Source organism: Hemiscyllium ocellatum, chromosome 20 (assembly GCF_020745735.1).
Source record: "Hemiscyllium ocellatum isolate sHemOce1 chromosome 20, sHemOce1.pat.X.cur, whole genome shotgun sequence".
Taxonomy (NCBI): domain Eukaryota; kingdom Metazoa; phylum Chordata; class Chondrichthyes; order Orectolobiformes; family Hemiscylliidae; genus Hemiscyllium; species Hemiscyllium ocellatum.
This window is the reverse complement of record NC_083420.1, coordinates 61,109,580-61,129,201: the sequence shown is the minus strand read 5'-3', so window position 1 is coordinate 61,129,201 and position 19,622 is coordinate 61,109,580. Positions and strand designations below refer to the sequence as shown.

The window sequence follows — 19,622 nt, the reverse complement described above, 5'->3', positions numbered from 1 at the left end:
CCAAGTTCCTGGCACTGCGAGGCAGCAGTGCTAACCACTGAGCCATCATGCTGTGACCCCCCTGCCGCTGTGCCGGCCTGCCACTGAGCCACCATGTCGCCTATCTGAATTACCTATTTAAATGACTGCCAATGCTTGTCTATTGACTTTCCCCTTCGTCTATTTTCCCAGCCTGATTTAGACAATACTTTCTTCATACCTTCATAATTGCACTTATTTAAATTGGTGACACTGGTTTGAGACTCACGTTGCTATCCCTCAGACTGACTTTGAAATTCCACCATAAGCTAGAGGATTGGGAATTCCTGAGATATCTTATTAATTCTGTTAAATGTTAAAAAGATGGTTTTAAAAGTGAATTTTTAAACTGTAGTTGACTGCATTGAAATTCCCTGATTTAAACCACATTGTCAATCTAAGGATGCAGAACATCAATTTGCCAGTTTCCTTGGAGCATCACACTTCAGCTGTACAAGTAAAAGCAGGTTGAAGGGGTTGTTTGCTGTTAGTTTTTAATCCTCCACTACCACTGTCCTTGTCACAAAGGCCTGCTCTTCCAGTCTGCTTCACAGTAATGCTGAATTGTTGCATGCTCCTCCTTGTTGTAAAGTGTGGGTCTTCCAGTGTAACAGTATGAAAGTGCACATAGTTAAATGTGTACCTTCTTCACAATGTTGAAAACATTAAGTATGCTTTTTTCAAAAGCCACCATTTAAGTACTTCTCTTTTTAGGAACAAAAGGCAAAAAAGCTGCATATGAAATGTGGAATTGTTGATTGACTTTGGCCTACAGTAATAATTGAAATTCAAATTTGCTCAAATGCCAGCAATTTCGAGATCTTGTTTCTCTTAGTCTTATTTACTTAATTCCAGCACATTTCTAAAAATGAAGGTACCTTGTCAGCATGAATTCAAATTTGACTTTGCCCAGCTTGGGTTCATCCTCTGTAAAACTGTAAACAGTTTTTATTTTTGCTGTTATCATTTCCACACTTGCGTATGGTAAAATGTGGTTTTAAAAATGCTTTAAAGCTGGGTTTTCCTGTACTCCTGTGCAGTCCTGTGATATACTGAACCACTGCTGAACAATATATTTGCCACAACTGCATGTACTCACTGATACACAGGTAAACAAGAAACTTCTTCAGCCCTCTGTTAAGTGATTGCTTTAAATTCACTGCGAATATTTCTAAATTTAAGGGCTAAAAGAGGTAGTTATAGTTGATGCATTTAACTCATTATTAACTTTTTTTCCCCTCTCTTTTTCCTACAGTCACTTTTGCTGTTGGGTGGAGTTGCGCTGGTCTGCCTTTCCCTCAACCTCCTTTTCCTTCTCTTCTATTCCTTTTGGCTGTGTTGTCGGAGGAAGAATGAAGATCAGCCAAACGCAGACTGCTGCTGTACAGCATGGTGCGTCATCATTGCAACACTTGTGTGCAGGTAAGAAAGCTCCTCCAACATGAGGTTAGTGTTTTGCTTATAGTCGCTTTTCAGAGTTTGAAAATGTTTTTAATCTATGATGAAGTTTATATGTCCTGCTGACACAGTGAATTCCCCTCTGTTCTGATATATTCTGATATAACTTAGTTGGCTGGGTGGCTGATTTACGATACAGAATGATACCAGCAGTGCAGGTTCAGTTCATGCATCAGCTGAGGTGACAGTGTTGGACCTGTCTTCTCAGCCTTGTTCCTCAAGTTAAACTCCCCTGCAATTGTGTCTCTCTAAATTGTGGCAACTTTACCTTAACAACTCCAACTTGTGTGTGTTTTCCTGCACAGCAATTTTGAATTGCAGCCATGTTATGGGGAACACCAAATAAAGCCTTGTGCTTCTGCTGCTTTGAAGCTTAGTCAGTGTGCATTACTCTTGTAATCTCTTCATATACAATTAATCAGTAGTATTTGCAGAAGCTTTGAACAGGCCATCATCCTGCCTCTTCAGCAAATGTTGCAATGTGGAGTAATTAAAACATGCCAGAAAAGATATTAATTAATTCTGGATGTAGGTTTGCTCGCTGAGCTGGAAGGTTCATTTTCAGACATTTTGTCACCATATTAGGTAACATATTCAGTGAGCCTCTGGACGAAGCACTGCTGATGTTTCCTGTTTTCTATTTATATGCTTGGATTTCTTTGGGTCAGTGATGTAATTTCCTGTGGTGATGTCATTTCCCGTTCTTTTTCTCAGGGGGTTGGTAAACAGCGTCCAAGTCAATGTGTTTATTGATCGAGTTCCGGTTGGAATACCATGCTTCTAGGAATGCTGTTTGGCTTGTCCTAGAATGGATGTGTTGTCCCAGTCGAAGTGGTATCCTTCCTTATCTGTATGTAAGGATACTAGTGAGAGAGGGTCATGTCGTTTTGTGGCTAGTTGATGTTAGTGTTTCCTGGTGGCTTCTTTTCTGCCTGTTTGTCCAATGTAGTGTTTGTGACCGTTCTTGCACGGTATTTTGTAAATGACATTAGTTTTACAAATTGTTGGTATAGGGTCCTTTAGGTTCATCAGTAACTGTTTCCATGTGTTGGTAGATTTGTGGGCTACCATGATGCCAAGTAGCCTGGTAGTCATCTCCAAGATGTGTTTGATGTATGTTAGTGTGGCTGGAATTTCTGGCTATTTCAAATTCATGAGCTGCTGTTTTAGTGTATTGGTGGGTTTGTGGGCTACCATGATGCCAAGGGGTCTCAGTAGTCTGGCAGTCATTTCTGAGATGTCTTTGATATAGGGGAGAGTGGCTAGGATTTCTGAGTGTATTTTGTCTGTTTGTTGGGTTTGTCGCTGAGAAGTCTGCAAACTGTGTTCGTGAGGTACCAGTTCTTTTTGAATACACTGTATAGGTGATTTTTCTCTGCTCTGTGTAGTTCCTCTGTGCTGCAGTGTGTGGTGAATTGTTGAAATAATGTTCTGATGCAGCTTCGTTTGTGGATGTTGGGATGATTGCTTCTGTTGTTCAATATTTGGTTTGTATGTGTTGTTTTCCTGTAGACGCTGGTTTGAAGTTCCCCATTGGCTGTTTGCTCTAATGTAACATCTCGGAATGGCAGTTTGTTATTGTTTTCCTCCTCTTTGATGAAGTTTATGCCAGTAAGGGTATTAATGATGGTCTTGAAGGTTTCCTTTAATTTGTTTCGTTTAGTGATGACAAAGGTATCACCCACATAGCGGACCCAAAGTTTGGGTTGGATGGTTGGTAGAGCTGTTCGTTCGAGTCTCTGCAATACTGTATCTGCTAAGAACCATCCTAGAAGTATGGCATTCCAACTGGAACTCTATCAACAAACACTTTGACTTGGACACTGTTTACCATCCCCTGAGAAAAAGAACAGGAAATACATCAACATAGGAAATTATATCACCACAGGAAATTACATCACCGACCCAAAGAAACCCAAGCATATAAATAGAAAACAGGAAACATAGCAGTGCTACATCCGGAGGCTCACTGAAGATGTTACCTAGTATGGTGACGAAATGTTGGAAATGAACCTTCCAGCTCAGTGAGCAAACCTACATCCAGAACCTCAACCTGAGCTACAAATCTTCTCAAAACTCGCTAATATTAATTAATTCTCGAATACATTGGCTATCCAAGCACTAAATATTTTCTAGAACACGTTCACCTTCAGGCTTCATTAACAATTCCTTCTTTTTTTTTCAAAAGGCTTGCCCTCCAACTGATAATGAGCAATAAGATATGTTGCTGCAATTAAAAGGCCACCTCTGCGCTTTGAAGGAAGTTCATTTTTGTTTGAACTTTGTGGCATCATTAGGCATATTATAACACAGAAGCTAAGTTTCTAAAAACAAATATCTGTCCATTCAGATGACAAGCAAATGGATTGTAACATGCCCTCATGTGAAGCAATGTATGATGCTTTTGAAGAAGGACTTCAAAAGACTTAAAAATTAGGAAAAATGGAGCTTAAATTGCAAAAATGTAGAATGACACAGTAACGTTGACATTGAGAAATTGATATTTGAAAAGGAAACCAGTTTAAGCATGAGATTTTTTATAAACTCCCTGATGTTTGCCCTGTTATTGAGTTGCAATTCAGATTATTTCCAGATAGCATTTCTCACGTCCATGCAGAAGCAAGATAACTCCTCATTCCCTATAAACCAAATACTGACAAAGTATAGTGTAATCTTGGATTTCACATCCCGCATGAAAAGTAAACATATTCAGCTGCAATACTTAGGAATTCCACTATGTCTGTCAAACTTTCATGAGACTGATGATGACAGTAACACCAGACACATAAATCATCATGCAGATTTTTATCTAGTTAGTTACAGACGTGGTTAAGGAAAAGTAGAAGCTAGTATTACTCAGTAGGTCAGGCATCATCTTTAGAGAGAGGAACGAAATTAAAGTTTTTGTTGATGGCATTTTTATCAGAACTGTCAGATCATCATCCTATATCATGAGTGTATTTCTATCTCCACAGATGCTTCCTTAGCTGCTATCTGTAGTTCTTTGCTGTTGTTTTGATAAAAGTGAGATGGATAAGCAGAGCAGCCAGGAATCAGTTCATGAAGGTTTAAAAATACACTGGTCAGATTCTTTTGGTGACCTCCTTGAGATAAGATGAACATTGAATACAGAGGCAGTAACCTGACACTTTAACAGAATTCACAAGGTTTATTGTGAAGCTTTTCTGTCATCACACTTTGTGACCAGGCCAAATTGGGATAAGTAATGATGATACTTGAATTTTAGATACGTAATTCTTCTTTGAACTAACTGCAGTCCACCTTGGTAAAAATTTCAAGATTGTTTGTGTTTTCTTTGGTGTACTGTAAACATTACATCTCTTTAGCTAATTTGTTGATTTTTTTCAAGAATGTGCAACTCCCAACTTGAATATATCATTTTAAAAGTGCATTTAAAATTAGAAACCCAGTTTCTAGGAAATGAAGAGAGTTCCTGGAGTTATCATCTTTCATATATTACTGCACAACATAATGCACTTGGATTAATGCTTTAAGTCTTTTTCTTCGTGGAATCGTTATGGAACATGTCTGTTATTGTATTTACTGTGTGTACAGAAGAATTTTAAAGTACCTAGTAACCAGGGGTGGCACGGTGGCTCGGTGGCTCGGTGGTTAGCACTGCAGCCTCACAAGTGCCAGAGACGCGGGTTCGATTCCAGCCTCTGGCGACTGTCTGTGTGGAGTTTGCACATTCTCGTCGTGTCAGTGTGGGTTTCCTCCAGGTTCTCCGGTTCCCTCCCACAATCCAAAGATCTGCGGGTTTGGTGAATTGGCCATGCTAAATTACCCATAGTGTTCAGAGATATGTAGGTTAGGCGTAAATGTAGAGAAATGGGAAATTGGTTTAGGTGGAACATTCTTCGAGGGTTGGTGTGGACTTATAGGGCCTGTTTCCACGCTGTAAGGATTCTAGCGAGTTTTGAGAAGATTTGTATCTCTGTTTGAGGTTCTGGATGTAGGTTTCGTCACCATACTAGTTAAAACCTTCAGCAAGCCTCCGAATGTAAGGATTCTATTTATAAAAACCACACCACGGAAATGGTATGCATTAATCCAATTCTCATTTTTTTTTAAATTCTAGAACTATTTTTCTCTAAAATTGGCTGCAATGCCTTCTGCCGTCTAGCCCTTTGTCCTGAAATTTTTTATATTTCTTCCACCTCAAAGATGCTTCATGAAACTTGTCTTGTGAAGCCCGTTGGAATTTTTCTCTGTGTTAATGTAAATGCAAGCTGTTGCATGCTTAATTTTTCTTGAATATCCTTTAATATTTTTTGGATGTGCGAAGGTGAAGATGTGCAAACAGTTGGAAGTGAAACTTGATGCCCTTTGAATGGATATGTTTTCCCATTTACTGCCCTTTGTCAAGCTAGTGAATTCCACAGTCCATGTCATTTCCTGCTTTTCCAACACTGCCACTTGAAGATCTGCAGTTACAGTTGAACAGTTAGTTCTTGGAACAGTAAATGGAGGATTTCTGATTAATATGTTAAGATCACTGTTTACCTGATGTAGGATAAATGGTTTGAAGCCTGTGCTAAGATAATGCTGGTTTGAAAATTTAGGCTTATGATGTTGTTTTTACTTAGCCTGCATTTGTTGTCAGTGAAATAAAACCTTGTGCAGTGCGGCTGAATAGGCTGTATTTTGGAATGCTTGGATTTGAATTTGCAAACCAGATACTTGGCAGTTGAGTATCTTGCGCCCTAACCATGCTTCAAGATGGGCAGTGGACCTAGATGTCTCTATCATCAGATCACCATGCTTTTCTTGTGGGGAATGGAGTAATGAAGGATAGTCAGCAGGTTCACCACCTAGTGCTATTTGGCACCTTTATCTTCTGGGTTCTTGAAACTTGGGGAATCTCCTGACTGTAATGATCAACGTATGGATTGTGGTAAGGGAGGGAAAAAAACATGATTTTCTTAAAGGTTTTTGCTTTCTCTCTCACTTTCTTCTTCACCTTTTGTGATGCTGTGTGCAGCTATTGAGAGAACCAAGACTGTGGTTGATAAATACCTATTTGGTTTTTATTAATGTGTAGTAACAGTTGCAAATATTTCATTTTAACAACTTATCCATTTGTTTATTAATAGAATTATCTTTACATGAACTGGACAATCCACTTTGATCCCAGTAGCCCAAAAATCAAATAGTGATTATAGTCAACAGGGTGCAGAAATAATGGACACCACTGTCTTGGGTGCACACATCAATGGTGAGACCACCACATCTTTTCAGATCTTTGAAACTTGTGGCAGTACGTTGTGTGCATAATGCATTTGAATCCTAATTCTTAGGATTAGTATAGCTGGAGAGTCAGTATGGGGATGAGTGAGCAGCAGTCTACCATCAACCATGTGTTTTCATCATCAATGACCACTTTTGTTTCTTAAACAGTTGGTGGTGAAGTGAAATATAAAGTGGCATTTGATACCTCAGCAGAAAGAACAGACAGTGTTTTCTGGTAATTGCTGATTTTGTTATATTTATAGTTGCAGAGGGATGACATCAATTTCTATTATTCGCATTGATTAGGAAACTCAAAAAACTTTTGAAAACTTAATTAATTCCAGTTCAGAATTAAATATAGACTTGGTAAGTGTAACCGCGTGTACATTTCCTTCAAATAATTTTTACAAGAACAATCTTCCTTTAAGATTGTTAATTGTCCACACCAACCCTCCAAAGAATATTCCACCCAGACCCACTTCCCCACCCTATTACTCTACATTTTCCCCTGACTAATGCACCTAGCCTACACATCCCTGACACTATGGGCAATTTCACATGGCCAATTTACCTTCATCTTTGGACTATGGGAGGAAACTGGAGCACCCAGAGAAAGCCATGCAGCTAGAGGGGGAATGTGCAAACTCCACACAGACAGTCGCCCGAGGCTAGAATTGAACCCGAGTCTCTGGTGCTGTGAGGCAGCAGTGCTAACCATTGAGCCACTGATGTTTGTTTGTGGTATTTGTCTGGTAGTATTTATGATTAAGTGATGAGGATTCCTTCAAAAAGAGATAATCAGGCTGAATGGCCTCCACCATAACTTCTATGATTCCTGGCCTGGATGGGAAACTTTGTTATGGAGTAAAATTTGTTTGGCTTCCAGCATTCTAGATAATAATTCTTTTGGCTTTTGTTTTCATGAATGGGCAGTGGTATTATATTCATTATGTTGTTAATCTGACTTCGCTTTCATTTCTGTTAGGTTTTCTTTTCCTTTTTACTTCAGTGTTGAAGAACTACATTATATAATGCCAGTGCTGTGATTTAGGAAAGGGAGCACATTCTATTGCTTAAACATTCCTTAACATTTACAAGTGTTTGAATTGCTGTGCAAAGAAGAAAAAGTACATGGAATCCCACACTTAGTCTGCTCTTGTGACCATAATCCGAATGTGAATGTTATGGTTGCTTCATGCGCACCAGTCATGATATGCAACAAGTTAAATAGAAACAGCCGCTTGTGGTTTAAAGACTGATCAGTTTAACCATTTAAGGCATCTTCATCTGTCCAGCTGTCATGTAAATCCATGAATGCTTTTCCTTGACCTCATAGCCATGTATGCATTTATCCAAAGGCAGCTGTGCCAAACATCCTAACTGATCTAAGCTGCACAGCCTCAATTTAGCAGCATGTGCAGCATTTGGGAGCTATTGGAAGTAATTATTGTGTTTCAAGAAGTGCATCCCATTTCTGGAGATGATGTGGCGAAGACTCACAAGGCTTAAAGGCAGTGTAGAGATAGCTGTGATACATATATCTGCCTGGAATGGCCGACAATAAGAGAAACTTGAACCATGATACCAGGCAGTTGAGAGTGAATTCACAGAGTTGTGTCTAATGGTCAATACAGAAGAAGTAAACAAACATGGCATTAAGCAAATGGGTCACATCTCTGTCACCTGTTCTAATTTCTGGGATTAATCTGTGGCAGTAAGATGAGAGTTGAATCAAACGTTCAAACTGATTAAATTTATAATGGAAGCCCGACAGTTGTTAAAACACGGAAAGTTAGAATAAACTTCTAACTTGATTAGTGATAGCAAAAATCTTGCAGTCACCAAATGTGGGCCTTCTGGATTTAATTGGGAGAGAAGAGCAGAGAAACTACTGGCCACTTCCATCTTGATAGTCAAAGTTATTTGACCGATATCAATGTATTATCTTTAACCTTTTCGGTAGCCTGATTGTATTGAAAGAAACGTCTCCTAATCTGTATAACCTCATCCTCTTACTGGGCTTCATAAGCATGAATCGCATTGTTGGCTGAAGAAGGGTCACTGGAACTTGCTTTTACTCTGCTTTTACTCCACAGACACTGCGAGACTTGCTGAGTTTCACCAGCAATTTCTGTTTTTGTTTCAGACAGTTTTTTTTTGTTTTAGTGTGAAACTACCTTATCCTACTGCTTAAAAGTCCAGTTTTTGTCAGCGGCTGATGACTTTTGACAACTTCCAAAATTAATGTGCAATTGACTGAGAGATTTTTTGTGTGTATGTGTGTGTATTTGAGGAATTCAGCAACACAAACTCAGTTGACATTTAATGAGATCAATTTGCATAGTTATGCGAACAGCATGATTTATATGTGAAATGAAACTATTGCTTTCAGCACCTACTCAAAACTGTTTTCAAGCATTCAATTTCATCATACACCTGCGCAACAGGTTCACAACCTCAAATAAAAGCAGAAAGTACTGGAGAAACTGAGCTGATCTAGCAGCATCTGTGGAGAGAGATGCTTCAAGTCTGATATAACCTTTCTTCGGAATTACCTGAACAAGAAATATATTGGACCCAAAACTTAACTCGTCTTTACAGATAGACCTACTGAGATTTTCAAGTGCTTTCCATTTTTATACTCCGCTCCAACATTTACAGTACTTTGCCTTTATATGACTGTTCATATTTGATATTGAGATGAGCTACTGACCACATTTGGCGATGCCTAAATCACTGATTTTGATTTCAGCATCACCTGGTTTCATCATGTCTCAATTGATCTATTTTTGAAACCCTCTTTCGTGCCCCCTTGGTTTTATCAATAGGGGTACAGAGTACAAAATCAAAGAAGTGATGTTGAACTTGTGCAAAACACATCAGACCTCTGCTAAGCTACTGTGTAAAGGATGTGAACATATTGAAGAGAGTGCAGAAGTGGTTTACCAGAATGGTTACAAAGATGAGGAACTTGAGAACAAAAAACAGAAACTGTCAGAGAACCTCATCAGGTCTGGCAGCATCTATAAGAGAGAAAGCAGAGTTAACGTTTTGTATCCAGTGACCTTTCAGATCTAATAGTAACAAGGAAAGGGTTTTATATATCCTAAAGACAAGGGGTGGAAGGGAAAAGAAGTGCTTGGACAGTGGAGAACAGCCCAGAAAGAGAGAGAAAATGACAGTTGGGTAGATAATGGGATGGATTGTATGCCAGCAAGAAAGATAAGGCACCTTCCGGCTGAAGCAGCGGTGTACCTACGTTTCAAGCCTACTGTATTCGCTGCTCACAAAGTGGTCTTCTATCCAAAGGAGAGATGAAATGAACATAGAACATTACAGCGCAGTACAGGCCCTTTGGCCTTCGATGTTGCGCTGACCTGTCATACCAAACTGAAGTCCATCTAACCTACACTATTCCATGTACGTCCATATGCTTGTCCAATGACGACTTAAATGTACCTTAAAGTTGGCGAATCTACTACCGTTGCAGGCGAAGCAATCCATACCCTTACTACTCTCTGAGTAAACTACCTCTGACATCTGTCCTATATCTATCACCCCTCAGTTTAAAGCTATGCCCCGTCATGCTCGCCCTCATCATACTTGGAAAAAGGCTCTCCCTGTCCACCTTATCTAACCCTCTGATTATCTTTTATGTCTTTATTAAGTCACCTCTCAACCTTGGTGAAGACTTGGTGTTCCTCTTTTAAACTGCCAAAAGTCATTACAAAGGTGGAATAGAGGAATGGGATGGGTTCCAGCTGAATCATGCTGTCCCATCCATTTGCTTATTAATAGAATTATTTTTACACGACTGGAAATCCACTTTGCTCCCTGAAACCCAAAATTCAAATAGTGATTATAGTCAACAGAAATAGTGGATACCACTGTCTTGGTTGCTTACATCACTGGTGAGACCACCACATCTTTTCAGATCTTTGAAACTTGTGGCAGTACATTGTGTGCATAATGCATTTGAATCCTAATTCTTAGGTGAGTAATATAGCTGGAGAGTCAGTATGGGGATGAGTGAGCAGCAGTCTGCCGTCAGCCATGTGTTTTCATCATCAATGTCTTCACTTTTGTTACTTAAACAGTTGGTGGTGAAGTGAAATGTAAAGTGGCATTTGATACCTCAGCACAAAGAACAGACTATGTTTTCTGGTAATTGTTGGTGAGTTGCATGACTGGAATGTGGAGTGGAGAAGCTGTTTTCAGTTGCATGAAAAGTTTTTTAAAAAGCATGGGTAAATGAGAAGGTATGATTGCAGATTAGTGATGGGGCTGATTGTTACCAGTGAATGAAAGGGAAGGACAAAATGTGTGAAAGTCATATTCCACCAAGGAACACAAAAGTATAGGGACATTTGACAGAAGAAAAACATAAGGCTTTTGTATCGCAATGCATGAAGCATTCAGAATAAAGGAGATGAACTGATGGCACAAATTGAGATAAATTAATATGATCTTGTAGCCATTACAGAAACGTGTTTACAAGATGATCAAAACTGGGAACTTATCATTCAGGGATATCTGATCTTTCAGAAAGACAGAAGAGAAGGAAAAGATGGTGGGGATGCTATGTAAATGAGAGATAAAATAAGGACAGTTGTGGGAGATCTAGATTTAGATGATGTGAAGTCCATTTTGATGGAGGTAAATAACTGCAAGGGAAAGAAGACATTGGTAGGACCCCCAGACAGTAGCCACACTGTAGGAAAGGATTTAAATCAACAAATAATCGGAACATGTAAAAAGAACAGAGTATTATTATGGGCGACTTTAATCTACATGTTATTTGGGTCAATCAAGTTTGAAAGGGTGTTGCAATAGCTAATTCATAGAGTGAATTAGTGATAGTTTTGTAGAGCAATATGTCTTGGAGTCAGCCAAGGAACAGGTTATCCTAGATCTCGTGGCAGTTAATAAATGACCTGTGAGTAAAAAGTCCCCGAGGAAGTGATGATCATAACACGATAGAATTTAATATTCAGTTTGAGAATGAAAAACTTAGGTCAGAAACAATAACGGTGTTTAAAATAAATAAAAGGAGTTACAATGAAATGAGGATAGAGTTGGCTAAAGTGGATGGGGGAGATAAGTGAGCAGGAAATACAACAAGCAAGCAGTGGCAGATATTTAAGGAGGTAATTCATGATTTTCAGCAAAATATATCCCAATAAGAAGGAATGTTTCTAAAAGAGGAAAGATTCTAGAATAGAATCCCTACAGTGTGGAAACAGGCCATTTGGCCCAACAAGTCCAACCCTCTGAAGTGTAACCCACCCAGACCCATTCCCCTGCCCTATTACTCTCCATTTATCCCTGACTAGTGCATCTAACTTGTACACCCCTGAACACTATGGCCAATTTAACATTACCAGTTCACCTAACCTGCACGTCTTTGGATTGTGGGAGGAAACCGGAGTACTCGGGGGAAACCCTCTGCTCATGAGCAGAATGTGTAAACTCCACACAGACATTCACCTGAGACTGGAGTTGAACCTGGGTCCGTGGCACTGTGAGGCAGCAGTGCTAACCACTGAGCCACCGTTCCACCCCTAAGAGAGGAAAGAAACGAATTCTAACATAGGAATAAACCAACTATGGCGAACCAAGAAGGTTGAGGAGAGAATAAAGTTGAAATAAAAGCATATAAGGAGGCACATAGTTCGAAAGACTAGGATAGATTTGGAATCTAGCAGAGGAGGAGTAGAAGATAATAGAAAAAAAACCTACAAGGGCAAATTTGTGGACAATATGAAAACTGACAATGAGCTTCTTGAAAAATAAAAAGGAAAGAAAAGTCCAAGTGAATGAATCTGGGGAGATCATTATAGAGGAAAAGGAAATGGTAGAAGAATTACAGATATTTTGCATCAATCTTTAGTGTGGATGGTACTTCAAACATGCAATTTCTACTAAAGAATAGAGGGGAGGAATTAGTACCATCTTCATCAGTAGAGAAGTAGTAATTGACAAAGTAATGGGGCTAAATGCAGATAGCTCCCCTGGCCTCAATGGCTTGCATCCTAGGATCCTATAAGGTGTAACTACAGAGATAGTGGATGCATTAGTTGTAATTTTCCAAAAATCCTTGGACGCTGGAGAATTAGCAGAAGATTGGAAAACTGCCAATGTGACACTCCTTTTCAAAAAGGAGGGAGACAAAAAGTGGCTAAACATAGACTGATCAGCCTAACATTTATTGTTGGAAAAATATGGGAATCATTGATTAAGGAAGTAATAGCAGCTCACTTGAAAAATCACAATCTAATCAAGCAGAGTTAAAAATCATACAACACCAGTTTTTATAAAAGTTACATTCTCAAGTGCACTTTAACAATTGGTGTCATGTAGGCCCAGATAAGGTATTGAAGGTGTTAACTCCCTGTGAGGCTGTCTGTGCCACAATGGTGAGACCGATTTTAATCTAAAAAAAATGGAATTACAGAATGTTACATGGATTCATGCAGTTTTTGAGCAAAAATAAAATGTAATTCTGCAAGTACAAATTCACCCCACAAACTTAGATGTGTGCTTGTGTTTGTGTGGTGGTTGAGTGTCTGTGAGAGTGTGTGAGTATGAGTGTGAGTGTAAAGGGCTTTAAGTCTGTGAGTGTGTGTGTGGGAGTGTATAAGTGATTGTATGAGAGAGGGGTGTGTGTGTGTCTGTCTGTCTGTTTATATGTTATGCATCCGTCTGTGGCACGATGGCTCAGTGGTTAATACTACTGCCTCACAGCACCAAGGACCTGTGTTTAATTCCTGCCTTGGGCAACTGTGTTTGTAGAGTTTGCACATTCTCCCTGTGCCTGTGTGGGTTTCCTCCGGGTGCTCCAGTTTCCTCCCACAGTCCAAAGATGTGCAGATTAGGTGAATTGGCCATGCTAAATTGCCCGTAATGTTAGGTGGATTAGTCAGGGGTGAATGTAGGGGAATGGGTCTGGGTGAGTTGCTCTTCGGAGGGTCGGTGTGGATTTGTTGGGCCGAAGGGCCTGTTTCCACATTGTAGGGAATCTAATCTAATCTGTCTGTGTGTATGTATAGTGCAATGGGGTCACCTGTAGTGTGACATGAACCCAAGATTCCGATTGAAACCATCCCCATGGGTACCGAACTTTGTTATTAGCTTCTGCTCAGCCACTTTTCGTTGTTGCCTGTCCCAAAGTCTGCCTTGGAAGACAGTCACCCGAAGGTCCGAGGTCGAATGTCTCAGACTGCTGAAGTGTTGTCCGACTGGTAGAGAACAGTCCTGTCTGTTGATTGTTCTGCAGGGACCATTTACATATGAAAGAACAGATACCAACATGTTCATTCTAAAAGATGAGAGACTGAACAAACAATCCAGGTCTTTTTCAATACATAATTTCAGTTACATCACACTGTAAACTTTTGTTATAAATTCTGTGTCTTACAATCTTATTCTCCACAATCACCTGATGAAGGAGCAACACTCCAAAAGCTAGTGCTTCCAAATAAATCTGTTGGACTATAATCTGGTGTTGTGTGATTTTTAATTTAGTACACCCCAGTCCATCACTGGCGTCTCCAAATCATCGTCAAGCAGAGTCAGCATGGTTTCATGAAAGTGAAATTGTGTCCAACTAATTTTCTTTTGAGAAAGTCTCAACCAGAGTAGATAGAGGGGAATCTGTGTATATTAGTGTTATATTTGGACTTCCAGAAGGCATTTGACAAGCCATCTCACACAAGGTTAATCATAGGATAAGAGACCATGGTGTCTTGGTGTGGTTAGAGAACTGGCTGGGACACAGGAAACTGAATGGGGATGAAGGGTTGTTTTTTGGGTTGGTCGTGTGAAACCAGTGGGGTTCCACAGGGATCAGTGCTGGGACTGCAGCTATTTACAATATATATTAATGACCGGGAGGAAAGAAGCAAATATACTTCAGCAAAATTGCAGATGATACAAAAATAGGTGGAGAGGCAATTTGCGAAAAGGATACTAACCGTTCAAGAGAGATGTTGATCTGTTAAGTAAATGGACAACACGTTAGCAAATAAAGTGTATTGTGAGAAAATCTGAAGTTCATTTTTGAAGGGAGCACAAAAGAACAGCATTATTTAAATGAAGAAAAACTGCAGAAAACTGCAATACCAAGGAACTTGGGGAAACTTGTGCTAGCTTTGTATTTTGTACACAGGTGTGTCAGAGAATCAGGAAAGCTAATGGAATGCTGGCCTTTATTTCAAGGAGGTAGGAGTGTAAGAAAAGATGCAGGTGAGACCAACACTGTGAGCAGTTTTGGTTCTGTTAAATGACAAGATATTGTTTAATCGGAGGCAGTTTAAAGAAGGTTCACTTGGATAATCTCTGGCTTGGAGGGATTGTCTTATCAGCAAAGGCTAAACAGGTTGGGTCTCTACTCACTGGAGTTTAGAAAAATGAGAGGTGATCTCATTGAGACACTTGGCATTTGCCCCATCAAGCCGCTTAAGAATCCTAAAAGGATTTTTCTCCACATGGGAGAGTCTAGGACCAGCTGATATAATCTTAGAACAAAGAGTGTTAATTTAAGACTGAGATGAGGAGGAATTTCTTCTCTAAGTTAAGTCTTTGGAAGTTGTTGCCACAGAGAGCTGTGGCAGCAGAGTACTTGCATATATTTCAGGCCGAGATAGTTTCTTGATCAGTAAGGAAATTGATAGGTGCAGACTAAAGACAGGAAAGTGGACAGGAGGATTGTTACAACAGCCATGACCCTACTTAATGACGGAACAGGCTTGAGGGGCCAAATGGGCTATTCCTGTTTTTTTCCTGTGTTTTCATGGTCTGATGCAAAAGCAAAGAGAAATGTTACATTTTTGTAGGACCTTGGTAAGACCATTTTTTGAATTACCGTGTGTAAAAAGATACTTGAGGCACTGGAACAATATTTGCAAGGATATTACTTGAATTGTAAGAAACCAACATTTGAGAAAGATTGAGAAGATTCTTCTGTCTGTATAAGAAAATAAGAGGAAAACGGATCAGTATCTCATTCCAGATATGCAGTTTTCAGAAGATTTCAATCATGGGCATTCAACTTGATGATTGTTGAATTGAAAGTATCTGTTCAATGCATTTAATGAGAATAAGAACATGAAGGTGAAAAGAATAGAAGAGCATTAGATCAAGAGGTTGACCTGAGGCTGGTGTGGTGCATGAATACCAGCATGGACCAATAGTTTTGCACTATTGACTCAATGTAGCCCACCAATTTTGGTCTTGAAGGGGTTTGATTGGTTGGGCCAGGTCAGATCAGTTTTCATTTGTGTGCCGAGAAGAAGGAGACAAATACAAGGTGGCCACTGATGGGAATCAAAATCAAGATTGAGGACTAATTTCATTTCACCCAGTGGCTAGAATATGGAACTTGTCTAGAGTGGGCGAAGATTAAAAAGGAGGCTTGCAATTTATGTGATGAACAAGGGAATAAATGGTTATCAAGGCATTATGATAAGACATTTTCGTAGGAAAGAATTGTAATTAGAAACAATTTGGGCTGTTCCTGTACTCTGCACCCTCAGTGAGAAAGCTCGAAACTTGAGTCCTTAGTTTGGATGAAGAAACTAATCATATTGTTCATATAATGCTGGAACAGATTGTTGAGTTAACAATTGTTGTTTAGTCTTTCAGAACACTGGAAGCAATCTGGTATAGACAAAGGTTTTGTAGCTCAGGATATTTGTCAAATGCTCCACATGCAACTATAACATGAACAAGAATTAATTAAGCTTGTTGTGCTGTTTCAGGGGCTGCAAAGCATCTGTTAGCTGCGCTTGACATTTGAAAACAATTTGCCTCTCATTTTTATCTTCCATCACCAAGTAATTTAACAACAAAGTAAAACTGGTAATAAATTTTAAAAAATCGTTAGTGGACAAAGAATAAAAATGTGAGCTGTCTTGATTTGGGTCAGCAAGTCTTTAAGCATCTGGTAGCCAAATTCAGCACTAACTCAAAATTGATTTGACTGAAGTTAAAATTTGAAATGAGAAAATTAAGAATTCTTGGAATTGCATAACCCTTTATTGAAGCTGGGTTTACAGAGTTTAACTGTTTGGTATTTCTCAAGTTGCAACAGCTATCTTTATGGTTTGCAGGAGCATTGTACCTCCTGAAAATATTTTGAAGCAAACAATATATCTCACATGTTGCAATGCAGCAAATGCTATGGAAGAAATGAATGATCTGTGGTAAAGCAGGCATATGGCATGCTTACTTTCATTGGTCAGGGCATTTGTTTGTAAAAGTTGGGAAGTCTTGATGCAACTGTGGTCAGGCCACATGGAATGCTGTGTGCAGTTCTGGTGACCGCTCTATATGAAGAATATGGAGGCTTTGGAGAGGATCCAGAAGTGGCTTAACAGGATGTTGTCTGAACTGGAGTGTTTTAGCTATAAGGAGGTGTTGGACAAACTTGGATTGTTTTTGTTGGAGCATCTTGTTTGAGGCACAATCTGATAGAAGTATTTAAAATTATGAGAGACATGGAGAGAGAGGATGGTCAGAGTCTCTTTTTCCCAGGATGGAAATGTCAAATGCAATGTGGGGGGTGGGGTGGTGGCGGGGTGAGAGAAGAGTTTAAAAGAGGTGTGCAAGGTATGTTTTTCACACAGAGAATAGTTGGTGCCAGGAATACATTTCCAGGGGAGGTCGTAGAAGCAGAGACAACAGCAAAGGTTAAAGGCATTTAACAGACATGCAAACAGCCAGAGAATAGAGGGAGGGGCCATGTGCAAGCAGATGGGATTACTTAGAAAAGCATCATGCTCAGCATAGATGTAGTGTGGTGTCGGGACTGTTTGTGTGCTGTATTGTTCTATGATTGAAATGCTTGTGTCTTTAACTTCACTGAATCTGTTATGAGGTGTGCATAGTTGTGAAATTGTATAATTTGGTTGGAATTTGAGTACCTCTGTATACATTTAACTATAATGGTATTTATAGTCCAAGCATTAATGATGCGTATAAAAAGATTGACTGAACCTTTGAAATTTGACAGGCCTTTTGTAAGAAGTAGTTCCATTCACTTAAGAAATGGTACTCTTGTCAGATTATCTCTTTGCTAATTAACAAAACTATACATTTCCTGAAATTGTACCTTTTGAGATTTTGATGAATTTAACAGATCTGATTGTAATGTAATTTCTTGTCTTTTCAGTGCAGGAATAGCTGTTGGTTTCTATGGAAATGGTGAGACCAGTGATGGAATTTTCAGACTTGCCTACTCGATGAGACATGCGAACCGCACTATAACAGGAATTGATTACCTCGTAAGTACCGATTTCCATGGAGTGTCATCTTTCCTAAAACAGTTGGGGTGGGGGTGGGGGGAATCTCAGTAACCTCATAGCATGTTCATTTGTAGTCGTTGGTTCTAACTTTACATAACCAAATGGTTGAAAGGTATATTGGCTTGAATTATATGTATTCTTTAATGAAAACAACTGAAAATATTAAATTTAGCTTACCTGGGAAGTTTTTTTTTCTTATATAAGCACGCAGCTTCAAGCCTTCGGCCTCACTCTCTCGGCAGAGCAGGTAACGGCTGTCTGGTGGTGTTTTTTTAAGTCGCGGGTATAGTCCAGTTTTTGTTTTTTAACGGCTAAAATTTAAAGTATTTTTTAAGCATCTGGCGGACCGGGAAGCTGGTGTCGCGCTAGCTTACCTGGGAAGGTTTTTATTTCTTATATAAGTGCGCAGGCGAGGAACCCGAGGCACTACAGGGGTAGAGCCTCCCACCCGCCCTCCTCCTCTAACCTAATAATAAGACCCGTTGTGGTAAGCAGGTAAGTGCTGCATTTTGCTTGTTTGTTTCTTTAGATCTAGTTTTTTAAAGTTTACCTTTTAGAGGGATGGCAGCGAAGGCAGTGCAATGTTCCTCTTGCAACATGTATGAGGTGAGGGAAGCCCTGCTGATTACACTTGGAAGAAGTGCACCCATCTCCAACTCCTCTAAGACCGTGTTAGGGAACTGGAGTTGGATGAACTGCGGATCATTCGGGAGGCAGAGGTGGTCATAGATCAGAGCTTTAGGGAAGTAGTTACTCTGAAAGTTATAGAGAGATGAGTGATGGTGAGGGGGAGTGGGAGGAAGCAGCCAGTGCAGGGACCCCCTGCGGTCATTCCCGTCAAGAACAAGTATACCGTTTTGGATACTTGTGGGGGGGGATGACTTACCAGGGGTAAGCAACGAGGTTCAGGCCTCTGGCACGGAGCCTGTCCCCGTTGCTCAGAAGGGAAGGGTGGAGAAAAGTAGAGCGATAGTTATTGGGGACTCAATAGTGAGGGGCACAGATAGGCGGTTTTGCGGGGGCGACAGAGACTCACGATTGGTATGTTGCCTCCCAGGTGCAAGGGTACATGATGTCTCTGATCGTGTTTTCCGGGTCCTTAAGGGGGAGGGGGAGCAGCCCCAGATCGTGGTCCATGTTGGAACCAATGACTTAGGTAGGAAGAGGGGTGAGGATGTTAGGCAGGCTTTCAGGGAGCTAGGTTGGAAGCTCAGAGCTAGAACGAACAGAGTTGTTGTCTCTGGTTTGTTACACGTGCCACGTGATAGAGAGTCGAGGAATAGGAAGAGAGAACAGTTAAATGCGTGGCTACAGGGATGGTGCAGGAGGGAGGGATTCCAGTTTCTGGACAACTGGGGTTCTTTCTGGGGAAGGTGGGACCTCTATAAACAGGATGGTCTACACCTGAACCTGAGGGGCAACAGTATTCTTGGGGGGAGGTTTGCTAGTGCTCTTTGGGAGGGTTTAAACTAACTCTGCAGGGGCATGGGAACCTGGACTGTAGCTTTAGGGTACAGGACCTTGCGTGTAGGGAGGTTAGGAACAAGGCATCGATCTCGAAGGAGGGTGCCTGTAAACAGGAAGGTGGCT

The 19,622-nt window shown here is 40.2% G+C and overlaps 1 protein-coding gene across 3 annotated transcripts in view; it reads left to right on the top strand.

Annotated features, from left to right (window-relative positions):
• LOC132825547 (protein tweety homolog 3-like) overlaps positions 1 to 19,622 on the top strand; it is a 303,535-nt gene that overhangs the window by 117,162 nt on the left and 166,751 nt on the right. For all 3 annotated transcript variants that reach the window (XM_060840923.1, XM_060840924.1, XM_060840925.1), the window contains exons 2-3: positions 1,274 to 1,440; positions 17,900 to 18,011. In XM_060840923.1, coding sequence (XP_060696906.1) covers positions 1,274 to 1,440; positions 17,900 to 18,011 — 279 coding nt within the window. The remainder of the gene's footprint in view (positions 1 to 1,273; positions 1,441 to 17,899; positions 18,012 to 19,622) is intronic.